Source organism: Coregonus lavaretus (assembly GCF_964263955.1).
Source record: "Coregonus lavaretus genome assembly, chromosome: 30".
Lineage (NCBI taxonomy): Eukaryota > Metazoa > Chordata > Actinopteri > Salmoniformes > Salmonidae > Coregonus > Coregonus lavaretus.
This window is the reverse complement of record NC_140017.1, coordinates 12,945,110-12,959,828: the sequence shown is the minus strand read 5'-3', so window position 1 is coordinate 12,959,828 and position 14,719 is coordinate 12,945,110. Positions and strand designations below refer to the sequence as shown.

The following is a 14,719-nucleotide window of genomic DNA, read 5'->3' as shown; positions in this document are numbered from 1 at the left end:
TGTGGATGTGTGGGTAGATTCTATGAGTGTGTATATAGTCAGTGCTGCAGGTAGAGAGTGCAGATGGGTGTAGTCAGCTCTAGATTAGCTGTTCAACAGTCTTATTGCTTGGAGGTAGAAGCTGTCTCGATGTGGTTGCGGTCAGCGAAAAGTAGGCTTTATTGCATGAATATTTACGTATGTGCATAACCTAGTTCATGTCCTTGAATGATTTTTAATTAGTAATTGACAACCGGTATTTGAGTGAGTGTTTGAGTGAGCAGATTTCTAGTTCTATCAAAACAACTCCAGATCAATCTATCAGAGCCAATGAAAAACCAATTGTGTGCACTTTCATATCCTGATCTCATATATTCCATCTCATCACAAGGTTGCTGTCCTCTGTCCATGCCACTCTGGCTACTATTGTTGGCTTCATAATTGCGACTGCCTCCAGTGATGTGATGTCTGACAGGTAAGAATTCCTATTTAAATGATTGTCATTAACCAGCAATCATCACGTGCAGTGATTGAGTAATTTCCTCCCCTCTCCTCTGAGTGGGAATTTAATCAGTGATACTTTGTTTGCCGGCTGAGTGCACTACCACCAGTGCCATAAAAACAATCGTTTTTGAGGTAGAGGCAGTAGTACACTCAGATAGACACACACACACACACACACACACACACACCTGACTCCTCGTACTCATCAATTATCTTCAAACTCCTTACTTTTCTTTAGGTATACATATTGCATGTCACGTGTGAGATTTCCAAAGTGCCAAAAGTTGACCAATTGCAAAAGTTGACCAGCTTCTTTATTTTGGACCGAATATTACAGGTATGAGGGCCAGTAGGAAAATAGATGACAAATTGACCAATTGAAATTATTTCTGACAGAATGCTATACATTTTATAATTTTTCAGCCTATACACCTGATTGTAATGAGCATGAATTATCTTTTATTTCTGACAGAATGCTATACTTTTGATAATTTTACAGCCTATACACCTGATTGTAATGAGCATGAATTATCTTGGCCTTTTTTTTCCAATCTCCATGTTAATTACGGCTGATAAGGCTTAGGACCCCTGAGCAGATCACTGGATTTGAGCAGTGTGCTTCTGCTGCTGGCTGGTCCTCTCCCGGTCACTGGGTCACGGTCACTGGTCCTGCCTGGGTTCCCCATCAGGGCCTCCATGGGACTGAGTGGCAGGTGGGAGGGGCTGTTCTCCCTGGGGCTGAGTGGCAGGCGGGAGGGGCTGCTCTCCCTTGGACTGATTGAGTACGAGGAGCTATAAAGGGACTCATAACGAGTGTTGGGTCTGGCGTTCGCCGACGGCCCCCAGGACTCCAACTTCAGGGTGGGTTTTGGGCAAATAGCTGATCCATCGTCAGATGGTTTACCATCCATGCACCCTTCTCCCATCACCAAGCCACCTGCATATTTCCCCTCCTTTTTCAGCTCTCCACACTTTTCATTCTCAGGTCCATCCTAAAAGGGAATAAATGGGATATTATTAGAATGGAACTGATACGTTTTAATGAAACTCTTCTTGCAGACTCACACCTATGAGTAGCTTTTACTTCAAAGCTGTCCTACATACCTGCTTTAGAGCAGAGACATTGAGGAGATGATTGGACTACCCCAGGGAAAACCTTGAGGTTTTGGCTTTCTCTTTGCATACAATTTCAATATTCACTACCTTGTCCCTACCTCTATCTTGTCATCTTTCTTCAGTTTTTTCTTAGATTCTCCCTCAACATCGGAACAGGAGTCCTGCAACAAAGAAATTACCAATGTACATTTAAGGAGAATGAGTTCCTAAGCTATTTTGGTCTCACATGTTTGTTTGTATACACAACAAAAGTCTACCAGGAATTTGCCTATCTTTTTATATCTTCTTCTTGTCCTTCTCGCGTCCGGACGAAAGACATTGTTCCAACCAGTATCATGTGCATCTCCAAATAACATTTACCTTCTTGGTCCTTACCTTCTTGTCTCTCTTCTTTTTCTCCTCATCATCATCTCTTCCAGAAGAGGAGCCCTACCGGGCAAACAGAGGACATGGTCCGTCAGATTCCAGTGTTCACCTCACTATCGTTCATCTCCAAATAACATTTACTTTTATGGGGACTTACATTTTCTTTCTTCTTCTTCTTCTCCTCCTTCTTCTTTTTCTTCTTCTTCTTTTTCTTATCATCATCACTTCCAGATGAGGAGTCGTCCTAGACACACATAAAATACAATAACAATCCTATATTATTAGCCTCCACTCAGAGTGGCTCATAAATAACCTGCAAATACATTTGTGTTACTTACCTTTTTCTTCTTCTTGTCTTTCTTCTTCTTATCCTTCTTCTTTTTCTTATCTTCTTCGCTGTCAGAACAAGAGTCCTGGGTACACAGGAGGAACGATCCACAGTCACATTCTGATAGTTACTGTCGTTAGTTTGAGGATAACTCTCCAAGACAGTCAATTAAAAAACATACCTTCTTCTTCTTCTTCTTCTTCTTCTTTTTCTTATCATCCTCGCTGTCCGATGAGTCCTGGACACACATAAGAAATATTCTGGTCATTCAGTTGTCATTATATATCTCAAATGAACAGTTATTTCAATTATTATTTTGTTTCACAGCCAATAAAAAACCTACCTTCTTATCCTTCTTCATCTTTTTCTTCTTGTGCTTCTTCTTCTTTTTCTTGTCTTTCTCACTGTCAGAGTCCTGGACACACAAGATAAATATTCTGGTCATTCAGGAGTCATTAGATATCTCAAATGAAATGTTCTTTCAAAAATGGACCCTCTCCAAGACAGCACAATAGAAAACACACCTTATCCTCCTTCTTCTTTTTCTTCTTCTTGTCCTTCTTCTTCTTCTTTTTCTTGTCTTCCTCGCTGTCAGAATCGTCCTGGACACACAATAAAAGTTTAATTTGATATCTTCAATATCTTTCAATAACAAATACAACTACCCTCCTCAAGACAGACAATTAAAACATTACCTTCTTATCCTTCTTCATCTTTTTCTTCTTGTGCTTCTTCTTCTTTTTCTTGTCTTCCTCACTGTCAGAGTCCTGGACACACAAGATAAATATTCTGGTCATTCAGGAGTCATTAGATATCTCAAATGAAATGTTCTTTCAAAAATGGACCCTCTCCAAGACAGCACAATAGAAAACACACCTTATCCTCCTTCTTCTTTTTCTTCTTCTTGTCCTTCTTCTTCTTCTTTTTCTTGTCTTCCTCGCTGTCAGAATCGTCCTGGACACACAATAAAAGTTTAATTTGATATCTTCAATATCTTTAAAAATTGAAAAGACCCTCCCCCAAGACAAACAATAGAAAAAACGTACCTTCTTCTTATCCTTCTTCTTCTTCTTATCCTTCTTCTTCTTCTTCTTATTGTCTTCGCTGTCTGATGAGCAGGAATCCTGTCAAAGAATAATGAAGAGAGTGGAATTAATTCACTTACCAGTTGGCATCTAACCATAACCCTGCACACTGGGTTTCTCAAAATAACATCTATATGCATCAGCACTCACCTTCTTCTTCTTCTTCTTCTTCTTCTTCTTCTTCTTCTTCTTCTTCTTCTTCTTCTTGTCTTTCTCGCTATCTGAATCATCGGAGCTGGAATCCTGAAACAGACAAAAACTTTAAATCAGACATCTATCCTGTATTTTCCAAAGAAGAAGACGCTTTGTAACATGTCTGCCTTTGCTTCCATGCTGTAATGTTGAGGAGATAGAGCCAAAGGGATGCAATAGCCAATGGAATAACTAGGGCAATATGGACATAGAACATTTAATTGCTACACTTACCTTTTTCTTCTTCTTCTTCTTCTTCTTCTTCTTCTTCTTTTTGTCATCATCGCTGTCAGAGGATGAGGAGCTGTCAGAGGATGAAGAACTAGAATCCTGAGGGACAACAACAAAAAGCAGGTCACTATGAAGTACTTAACAACTTTCTAGGACAGATGTCTGTCATAGGGCTATAGATGGCCATAGTTTTAGTTATGGTTTTCCACAGTTTTAGTGTGATACAGAAATTACCACAGTCAATAGTGAGTCATCAAAAACAATATGCTTGTTTTGTGTTAAATCATACGACACATAGCTTTCTCACCTTCTTTTTCTTCTTCTTCTTCTTTTTCTTTTCCTCCTCGCTATCAGAAGAGGAGGAAGAGGAGGAGGAGGAAGAAGAGGAGGAGGAAGAAGAGGAGGAGGAAGATGAAGAACTGGAATCCTGTGGCAAAAACAGAGCGTGCAATCCGTCAGTCATATGGGGATGGTGTGGAGCATCCAACAATACCATAGTAAACAATGTGGTTGTTAGTTTGGAACCACAAACCTTAGCTTTCTTCTTCATCTTGTTCTTTTTTTTCTTCTTTTTGTCATCCTCGCTGTCTGAAGAGGAAGAGCTATCCGAGGATGAAGATGATGAAGAGGATGATGAACAGCCAGAGTCCTTCAATTGAAAAAACACTCAATAGGGTATTACAGCTGTATTACATAATGAATTACATGAGCTCAATGCATTACACTTTTGGAGAGGAGCTCAAGTCCTAGGGCAGAATAACTCAGCTCAACTAAATACTTGTGGGAAAGGTTGTCTGTACTGTAGCACAGGGAGCCAATGGGAAATGAGATGAGTACCTTCTTCTTTTTCTTCAACTTCTTCTTCTTCTCTTTCTCCTTACCTCCGTCTCTCTCGTCATCACTCAGATTTCCAGCTTCCATTCCTTCAAGAAAATCTCTACCACCTTCGGTCACGGGAAAGAAGACTTTATCATTCTCAAAGATTTCCCCTTCATAATCTCCATATCCCTTCTGAGACTATAATTTTTTGATTTACTTACAAATCCATTCAGCTGTTGTGCCACCCTCCTTTGCTATGTCTTTCTTACACTGTGATAGGGGAGAGGGTATTACAACAGAGAAAGTAATTCAGTGGATACACAGAGTTTAAATTCAAAGTGAGGAGAGGAGTGTCCGTGTGTAGATATGTTTGTGTTTTACCAGACAGAGACCTGAGAAAGAGTGAAGTTTAATTCCTTTGTAACTTTAACCTGTTAATCTCTGACGCTCTCTGCTGACATTTTCTAAGTGACACATATATTGTCACGCTCTGGCTCCGGGACTGTGTATTGTGAGCCAGGGTGTGTTCATTTGGTTGTGTTGTATTTGGTTGTGTTTCATTGTTTGGTCCAGTGACTCCCAATCAGTGGTAACGAGTGTCAGCTGTCGGCTCGTTATCTCTGATTGGGAGCCATATTTAAACTGTCATTGTTCACCTTGGGGTTGTGGGTTTTTGTTCCTTGTCAGTCATTGTAACGGAGGACTTCACGTTTCGTCATTGTTTGTTGTTTTCGTGTTTCGGCTTTAATTTAATAAAGTCATGTTCACCTTCAACGCTGCGCATTGGTCCTCCTCATTAGACGATCGTGACAGAAAAACCCACCAAGATGGGACCAAGCAGCGTGTCCAGGAGCCGTCGCCAGGGAGATCCCTCACAGATCTCCTTCGCCTCCTGGACTGGGTCAAGCCGAGTGAGGAGGAGAAGGGCTTGACACTATGGCAGAAGGGCGAGAGGCTGGCGAGCAATATGGAGACCTGGTCCACGGGTAGGAGAGACGCCCCGAAAAATTTTAGGGGGGGGCTCACGACGTCGGACCAGCAGGAGGCCGCGATAGAGCGGCCCAGTGGGTTGCCGGAGAAGGCCGCCGGGTTACGGGGGCCACTGGTCGAAGAGGGGATGGAGGAAGTAGAGGCACGGCGAGAGGTACTGGCGTGTGTTGCCAGTCCGGTCCGGCCCGTTCCAGATCCCGGTGTAGGACCAGTGGTGTGTGTCCCCAGTACAGTCCGGCCCATCCAAGCTTCCCGCACCAAGCCAGTGGTGTGCGTCGTCAGCCCGGCTCTGCCCGTGCCTGCTCTCCGCATCAAGCCTGTGGTGCGTCTCGTCAGCCCGGCTCTGCCCGTTCCTGCTCTCCGCACCAGGTCTGTGGTGCACGTCGCCAGCCCAGTCCGGCCCATTCCTGCTACTCGCAACAAGCCAAGGGTGCGAGTCGTCAGCCGGATTCAGCCCATTCCTGCTACTCGCACCAAGCCAAGGGTGCGAGTCGTCAGCCGGATTCAGCCCATTCCTGCTACTCGCACCAAGCCAAGGGTGCGAGTCGTCAGCCAGATTCAGCCCATTCCTGCTACTCGCACCAAGCCAAGGGTGCGAGTCGTCAGCCGGATTCAGCCCATTCCTGCTACTCGCACCAAGCCAAGGGTGCGAGTCGTCAGCCTGATTCAGCCCATTCCTGCTACTCGCACCAAGCCAGGGATGCGAGTCTTCAGCCTGGTGAGGCCTGTTCCGGCTCCACGCACCATGCAAAGGGTGCGTATCGTCTGCCAGGTCCGGTCCATTCCTGCCTCACGCGCCAAGCCAGGGGTGCACGTCGGCAGTCCTGATCCAGCTAACTGGGTCAGATCGGACTGGGGGCACTACGGGGGGATTGTAATAGGGTGGTGGTCAAGCCCGGAGCCGGAGCCACCTCCGAGGAACAATACCCACCCAGCCCTTCCCTATTTGGGGTGTAGGCGCGGTCGGAGTCCGCGCCTTTAGGGGGGGGTACTGTCACGCTCTGGCTCCGGGACTGTGTATTGTGAGCCAGGGTGTGTTCATTTGGTTGTGTTGTATTTGGTTGTGTTTCATTGTTTGGTCCAGTGACTCCCAATCAGTGGTAACGAGTGTCAGCTGTCGGCTCGTTATCTCTGATTGGGAGCCATATTTAAACTGTCATTGTTCACCTTGGGGTTGTGGGTTTTTGTTCCTTGTCAGTCATTGTAACGGAGGACTTCACGTTTCGTCATTGTTTGTTGTTTTCGTGTTTCGGCTTTAATTTAATAAAGTCATGTTCACCTTCAACGCTGCGCATTGGTCCTCCTCATTAGACGATCGTGACATATATTGTAAACTACCTTCATTAGATACATTTCAATTTCAAAGCTATAAGTCTTACAAACACATGCTTAGTACTGTTAGAGAGGTAATAACTGTGGGATTCGGATACAGGTGTACATTAACAAATTGACTATTGCAGAGCCAGAGCAAAAGCAGGCAAGGAAAATGCGGTACTGGGTCCAAAACAACCGCTCAGATTTTAACAGTTGATATAGGTTAAGAAATGCATGTAAAATAAGCAAATCATGCTTATTTTGAACACTTCTGCTTCAGTACATGATATGTTTCAAGGTTAAAACTCTCGAAAAGTAATGTTGTCATGCACCTCGATGACCTCACCTTGTTCTTCTTCTCATCTTTCTTCTTCTTTCCTTTGCCTGATTTCTGTCCCAGGGTGTCCTCCAGCCCAGCACCCTCCTCACCTGCAGAGATACATGGATTCAGTCATCCTTTCTTGTTGCCCTTTTTTATACCCAATGAAACCAAGTAGATAGGCGTCCATTGTGGACATGTTTAATGACGTTAGATAAATGAACATGAAAGATCTGATGTGATGCTGTGTTTACAATGACCACGTTTCCAAAGAAAGCATCCAGAATGATAATAGCTTTGCATGTAGAACATGTTGTGAAAACACGTTGTGACATTTTAATAGAAGAAATGACATACCAGCTGCTGAAACGCCAGCAGTACAGCTGTCCTCATCCTTGCCCTGTCCGTCTCCCTCTTCTCCCTGCTCCCAAACACAACAGAACAGATGTAACTACAGTATGTTCTTGCAGGGTTCTCTGGGCAAGCGCATGCAAGTAGGCCAAGGAAGGCCTCCCCAAAAACGAATGCATTGAGGAAAATAACTGTTCTTCCTGTTGTGTCTGGTTTGGTCTGGCCTGCTGTTTGAGAGCTTGCTGTTCATTGCACTAACTTCTGTGTGGACTGCAAACAAATGAGGTGTGGATAGCAGTTGAAGTGTTAAGTATGTAGGGGGAATAACATGGCAAAATAAGGCAGTTTTATTATGGAACAGAATATTAATTAAGTTGTACACTACAGTGATTGCAAAGCAGAAATCGCTTTAGACTCAGTTTAAATGTCACGGACGTTGATGAACGGGTCAGACCAAGGCGCAGCGTGAAATGCATCCATGTTTATTAAACCGAATAAACACACAAAACAACAACAGGCAACGAAACGTGACGTCGGAAGGCTATACACACAAGCCAAACTCACCGAGCACAAAACAAGATCCCACAACACAGGCAGGAAAACTGGCTGCCTAAGTGTGATCCCCAATCAGAGACAACGAGCGACAGCTGCCTCTGATTGGGAATCACACCCGGCCAAACATAGAAATACAAAACATAGAATCCCCCACATAGAAAAACACACACACATATTCACACCCTGACCAAACTAACTAGAGTCTATAGGTCAGGGCGTGACATTAAAAGCTTTCAATGTTTATGTTATGCTACCAACACGCTTGAACTCCTAATCTGGTGCTTTATATTACCTTATTTTTGTCTGCCTCGCTGTCAGCAGAGCAGCCAGAATCCTAGAAGAGAAATGTCCATAAGTCAGGACGTCAGGTAAATGTTTCACAATAATGTCAGGTCATATTGTAAGGTTTCAGTCTGATTTGCTGATTTGGTAGAGGAACGATATCCTGTTTATAACACTTTGAGATTGTTTAGCCACGTTGGTGCAATGAGACATTTCCTTACCTTTTTCTTCTTCTTCTTCTTCTTCTTCTTCTTCTTCTTGTCCTTGTCGCTGTCCGAGGATGAGGATGAGGAGGATGAAGAGCTATCAGAGGATGAAGATGAGGAGCTGGAATCCTGAAAAATAATTCAAACAAATAGTTAATGTGCTGTGTAGACAAAATGGGCACCCACATTTATCTGATGTCACGTTGAATCAAACCTTTTTCTTCTTCATGGTCTTCTTTTTTTTCTTCTTTTTCTTTTTCTTCTCCTCCTCACTGTCTGATGAGGATGATGAAGAGGATGATGAAGAAGAGGAGCTGGAATCCTGAGAGACAGAAAACAGGAACATAGAAAATTAGGTCTTTCATGAGACATTTCACACGTTACCACCGGTATGTATACAGGAGAGGTACAGTACATACTTTCTTCTTCTTCTTCTTCTTCTTCTCCTTCTTCTTCTTCTTCTTCTTCTTCTTCTTCTTCTTCTCCTCTTCACTGTCTGAGCCTGAATTCTAAGAGGTGGGGACAAAAATGCATGTTCTAAATCCTGCCATGGTAACATTGAAGTGAACGCTGACTTACTCTGCGATATAGAGTATTAATGTTGCTTCTTGTTACTGTACACACTAAGGCTTGTAACTCCTGGAAAAGGAAATTGACCATGATGATGATACGAAATGACATAAAACAACAAGTTATGAAACCCACTCACATCCTCTTTCTTCTCTGTTTCCTCGTGGTTTAGATCAGTGCAGCCTTCAAGCCCTGCAAACAACCAGTCAATATGTTTTAGTGAACAAGAATATAAGATTTATAATAGTATCATTATGTTCTGTGTATTTTTGTGGTGTTTCTGTATAAAGATGATTGATTGAACATAAACAATGCACATGGTCAGATAAAACGCCCTCAGTCAACAAAATTACAATCAAATGTATGACTCAATACATGCTCTTTGGACTGTGCTTACCTACCTATCCACCTACCCCACCTACCCCACCCTTGCCTCACCTACCCATTTTCCTCCCATCATTGCTTTATTATAAAAAATGCTGCCATAAACATGGTGTCTATACATATAATGTGAATTGAGGTGAATGTGTCACTTGAGCAGTAGGCAGGTAGGGGTCATTTGTGTATAAAGACAGTAGGTAATTTACTACAGTACGTAGCCTTCAGTACACAAGCACGAACGCACATAAACACAGGTGTCACTCACCAGGCTCAGATATGAAGGCTACATCATGTACTATGATATCCCCAGCACCTTCTTTCTTCTTCTTCTTCTTCTTCTTCTTCTTCTTCTTCTCATCCTGCAGAAGGACAAACAGAAGTTACTACACTCACTGCGAGTTTGACTTATTAATCTAACGTTAACATATCAGAACAAAAAATACCCTGACAAGTAGGACGGAAGTGCAGTAGGAACAATGGATACATCTACTTTTAGATCTCTGGGTGTACTTTAGTTTAAAAACATATGGGTAGTAGACATAGATGTATTCTAGGACCTGCAGTGACAAAGGGGTTCATTCAACAGAATAAATAAGCACGATGAGTCAGCATCTACAAGAACGGATTCAATCAGGTTCCACCTGCCAGGTGTATCCATCCTTGTTTTATTATTCATGACTAATAAATTACTTATACACACACACGCACCTACACCCACACACCATTCACATGCACACACCATTCACATACAGGTACATCCACCTTATGCATAATTGTTAATTTGTTTGTTTGTTTGCTGCTATGGCAGAGTGTTTTGACGGATCATATCGGAGCATATTCCAGATAGTAAGCAAATCCCTACCACAACAGTGGTAAGGGACCTCTCTGCTTCCTGATCATGTGGGAACCAGCTCAACAGGTTATGACTGGGTGTGTTTCCTATGTCTATCTTAGATCTGGATCGCAAAGGTCACAGCACGCCTACCATATGGGTTTCATTGTGGCTTTTAGTCTTTCAGCTAGTCTTTCAACCCCACATATCTCAAGCACGCAAACCTGAATCTCCTGCTTACTAACGCTGACAGAACATAGTGCCATTGTTCCAGACCAGCATACAACGCTGGCAGTTGAGTTTCTATTGTGGCATCAAAGTACCTGCTATCGATAATCAAAGCAAATCTTAACAAACATTATTTCAAACTGATTATATGTTTATTTTATATTCGAAATAACAGGTGCATTCATCTCCCAAGACTAATTTCCCAAAAATGTGATTCCATTTTTATTTCTGAACGAAAGACAAATCTAAATGATTGGACATCTAAAAGTGAGAAGAGTAAGATTAAATCAAGCTCACATTAGTCACTTTATTATCAAATCAAAACTGCCCAGCCCAATGTGACATAGTAAGACGATACTACATCCACTTTATAAAGCTGTGTGTTATGGCAAGGGACCTAATTTGGATACGCTTGGCAAGAGTATTCCCAGGATTAAAGCAACAATGGATTGGTTTCAGGGTAGATACCAGCGTTGCCAAGACACGCTCTATAAAGCAATTAGGCTTCCTTTCACTTTAATTGTTTCATTGGGGGATTCAAGTCTCCTTTTGGCTTCGCATGAACAAGATATTTGTCTAAAACTAAACACATGGTCCAATCCAACCAAACTGTACTCTCTCTCTGTTTGTTCAGTGACTCATTCACAACAGGCAGCTTTAGCCTGGACTGCCAGATGGGCAAGGTTCACACTTTTGTGACTGTTCTATTGGTTCCATTGCACAAGACACGCTCAATCAAACCCAGATGTTGATGTGATGATGATGAACATTAGGTCACATGTTAAGAGATTTGCATAGCTTACTTCACTGTCTGAAGAGCTGCTGTCAGAGGAGGAGGAGGAGGAGGAGGAGGAGGAAGAGGATGAACTGGAATCCTGTGTACAAGAAAAAAATAGGTTACAGTATTGCATAATTGACACCAGTAAAGTACATGTCAGTAGATACCTCACCTATTTGGTTAGTTCATACTTTACCATTCATGAGTGAATGTAATGGATGTGCTTCTCTATTGAATTTTAAAAGGGTCTTACAGAATGCCCCACTATTAAAGAACAATATTTCTAGATAACAGACTTACAGATGACAGACAGGTAACAGATAGCCACTCTCCAATAGCTTACTGCAAACACAATAACTTCTGTATGTTGGTCAAAAAATGTACTATGCTTATGATCAGATAAGTTATATGCTTGTGATCTACAGTACTCTGCAATAACTTAATGCCACTCCCCCCTCCTTACCGTCACTTTTCATGTTTGCCCCCCCCCCCCCCTCCCCCATCGGTATTCCTGACTCTAGTAAGCCCTACTGACCCAATTGAGAACCGCACCATTGCACAATACACCTATGTTTCGGAGAGCAGCCCTCAGCTGTGGAGCGACTACACCCTAAACTACTAGTGTAGAGCGTACAGTTCTGAAACTGCACACTGACATGACACTGCATTTATGTTCGGGACTCTTTGACCAAATCTGAGAGACTCCAGTAAACAATACATTCCAAGTAGGGAATGTTAAAACTGGAACCGCTTAGGCGACTCACCTTCCTCTTCCTCTTCTTTAGCTTCTTCTTTTTCTTTTCCTTCTTGCCTTTGTCCTCATCCTCGCTGTCTGAAGACGGGGGGCTGTCGAATGGGTACAGGTCAAGCTGAAGGAGAGAGAGAGACTGTAATTGTTACAACTGACAGATGGATGGATATGTCTGAGTAAAATTAGATGGTAAATATATTATTGCTTTCATAGTGCACACATGCACAGGCATTTATTTCAGTACAGGGTTAGGATTCAGGTTATTTGCTTGTTTCTATATGAACCATTGTTACTTTCCTTGTAGGGTCTTTGACTATACCCTTAATATATACGTGTACTAAATTCTCCCCAATCACAATATTTTTGGCCTACTTTCATTGTCTCCCCAGTCCTCCCATTGAACCTGACCCTCTCCTACATACCTTTCCAGATCCTCCTGCAGGGGCTTTGGGCTCTGTCTTGGCTGCTTTAGTGGTGTTGGTTGCAGACAGCTCTCCTAAACCTCCATGCTCTGCAAGCTTCCATTCACTCCTCCCAGGCTGGACCACTAGTCCTCCCTCTCCCCCTGCTCCATCTCCAGGCCCTCCCCCTGGAACTACACAAACCAGCATAGATTAACACACAATTATATTTTCCATTCACAAATCAACGTGTTTATTGTATTGCATGTGTTGGAATATTTTTTCAGTTGTCTTAGACTTGTATCCTATTGTACAAATCACCTACAGACTGAGGCTGTTGCATTGAAAACAATATTAAATACAATACAAAAACGAGAACCAGAGTATCAAAAATGCATAGGCCAACTGTTCATTTATGAATGGCATAAAAGTGTATTAATATTATAGATAAACATATTATCTGATGCACTTCCTTATTTCTCACACTGTACTCCATCCCATGTAACGATGCATTCACCTCAGAGTACATTTGTAGCCATAATGCACACACCAAATTGACTACATCTACAGTATATCTTATCTGTTCTAAGTAGAATAACTGACAGATAACTAAATTATGCATGTTGAGTGACAACAGCAGTACAGAATTACATGACTTTTACTTCAGGTTTATTTTGACAACGCCCCTGCATGATCGCGAAAAAGACAAATATTTGGACTGCTTCAAATGTCATATATCTACATGTTTCCAATTTACGTATAAAGTAGAATGGAGTAGATTATACAGTTGGTGATAATGACAAATTACTGTTACCTTTACCGGGGAATATACTTAACAAACGAAACCCATTACATTTTTTGACCACATAAAGCTTTAAACATATGTCGGTAATCTATAAAACATGTGTGTTAAAGTACGCAAAAGTCACTAAAAGTGCGTAGATCACCATACCTTTGGGTCGGTTCAACTCCATTCAACTCAACAGCCACTCCAGTTACACCTCGCCGTTTGCTGTGAATTGATGATCTTGACTGAGTTACAACGATAGTAACTCAATTTAGATGGCCATTGGCCAAGGTGTGGGTGTTCTGTTGTTTAAATGTGCAGAACAGGTAAATCCGTTTTTCACAGTAATGGGCTGACCTTTCACATTTTATGTAGAACATTAGCCTAATGTCTTAAAACATATATTGCTTGTATCTGATCTATATAATATGGTTTTGTAAGTTTGTCCAAATGTATTATCTCTTCTCACAGTACATGGAGGTAAAAAACAACAACCATATAATTATCTAAACATCACACCTGGCATTATGGTCAAGTGCGCCTTGCGCAAAATAAGGGCGCATGAAGACACACAGTATTGCGCTGAACACAATTTTTTATTTTTAGATATTGGAGTGCTTGAATTTATCTCTCAACTACAGCCACAGTTCAAATTATGGGCATTGTTTGGTTAGAATTTAATGGCTTATGTAGGCCAACCAAGGGCATAACTTGGGGTCAGGGTCAATGGGTGGTCCTGGGGCATTTATTAAAAGAAATAGCCTATAGTAGCTGTGAAATGGTTGTTTCTGGTGAATGTTACAGGGAAAATCCAACACCTGATATTTTGGTCAATACTCCAATCACAACTCAAATACCAATATTTTTCTGTATTACTTTAAACCATTGGTCTAACTCCAACAGTTCAGAAAGTCACCACCGCTTCTTTATGTAAATGTCAAAACATATAATTATATTTGTGTAGTCTACCCTTCAAAACACTTGGCTAGTAGGCTACATTTATTTTATTTTAATGTAATTTCTTTTATCAGGGAGTCATACTGAGACCAATGTCTCTTTTACAGATTACCCCTGAATTACATAAATTACATAAAATACACACATCAATATAAACACAAAATGCAAGTAGAAAGAAAAACATGGTCATAAAAAACAAACACATTCATCTGTAATAAGGTCCTCAATCAGCCTTCTGAATTGCACTAGCGGCACCAAAACATCAAATTTAAGAACATTTTGAAGATTGTTCCACAAATAAGGTGCACGGAAACTAAAGGCTGATTTACCTAACTCCGTAGAGATCAAAGGAATTTCCAGAGTTAGCCATCCCTGAGAACGGGTGTGGTAACTCGTA

At 41.9% G+C, this 14,719-nt stretch overlaps 1 protein-coding gene across 2 annotated transcripts; it reads right to left on the bottom strand.

Annotated features, from left to right (window-relative positions):
* Positions 1-779: 779 nt before the first annotated feature.
* Positions 780-13,689, bottom strand: LOC311106101 (uncharacterized protein). Of its 2 annotated transcripts, none has more exons than XM_084148412.1 (29): positions 13,531-13,689; positions 12,600-12,772; positions 12,191-12,295; positions 11,452-11,523; positions 9,854-9,947; positions 9,347-9,399; positions 9,057-9,146; positions 8,852-8,959; positions 8,653-8,766; positions 8,442-8,483; positions 7,601-7,667; positions 7,271-7,353; positions 4,842-4,890; positions 4,639-4,745; positions 4,334-4,450; positions 4,109-4,228; positions 3,805-3,900; positions 3,529-3,621; positions 3,340-3,417; positions 3,170-3,247; positions 2,989-3,060; positions 2,818-2,895; positions 2,637-2,708; positions 2,475-2,531; positions 2,304-2,378; positions 2,123-2,209; positions 1,975-2,028; positions 1,698-1,760; positions 780-1,475 (listed from the first exon to the last, which is right to left on the bottom strand). In XM_084148412.1, the coding sequence occupies exons 1-29, from the start codon at positions 13,550-13,552 to the stop codon at positions 1,047-1,049; spliced, it is 2,748 nt and encodes a 915-aa protein (XP_084004538.1). In that variant the 5' UTR covers positions 13,553-13,689; the 3' UTR covers positions 780-1,046. The 2 variants fall into 2 exon arrangements, with proteins under 2 accessions (XP_084004538.1, XP_084004539.1); XM_084148413.1 differs by having other exon boundaries at positions 7,601-7,664.
* Between the last annotated feature and the right edge of the window lie 1,030 nt (positions 13,690-14,719).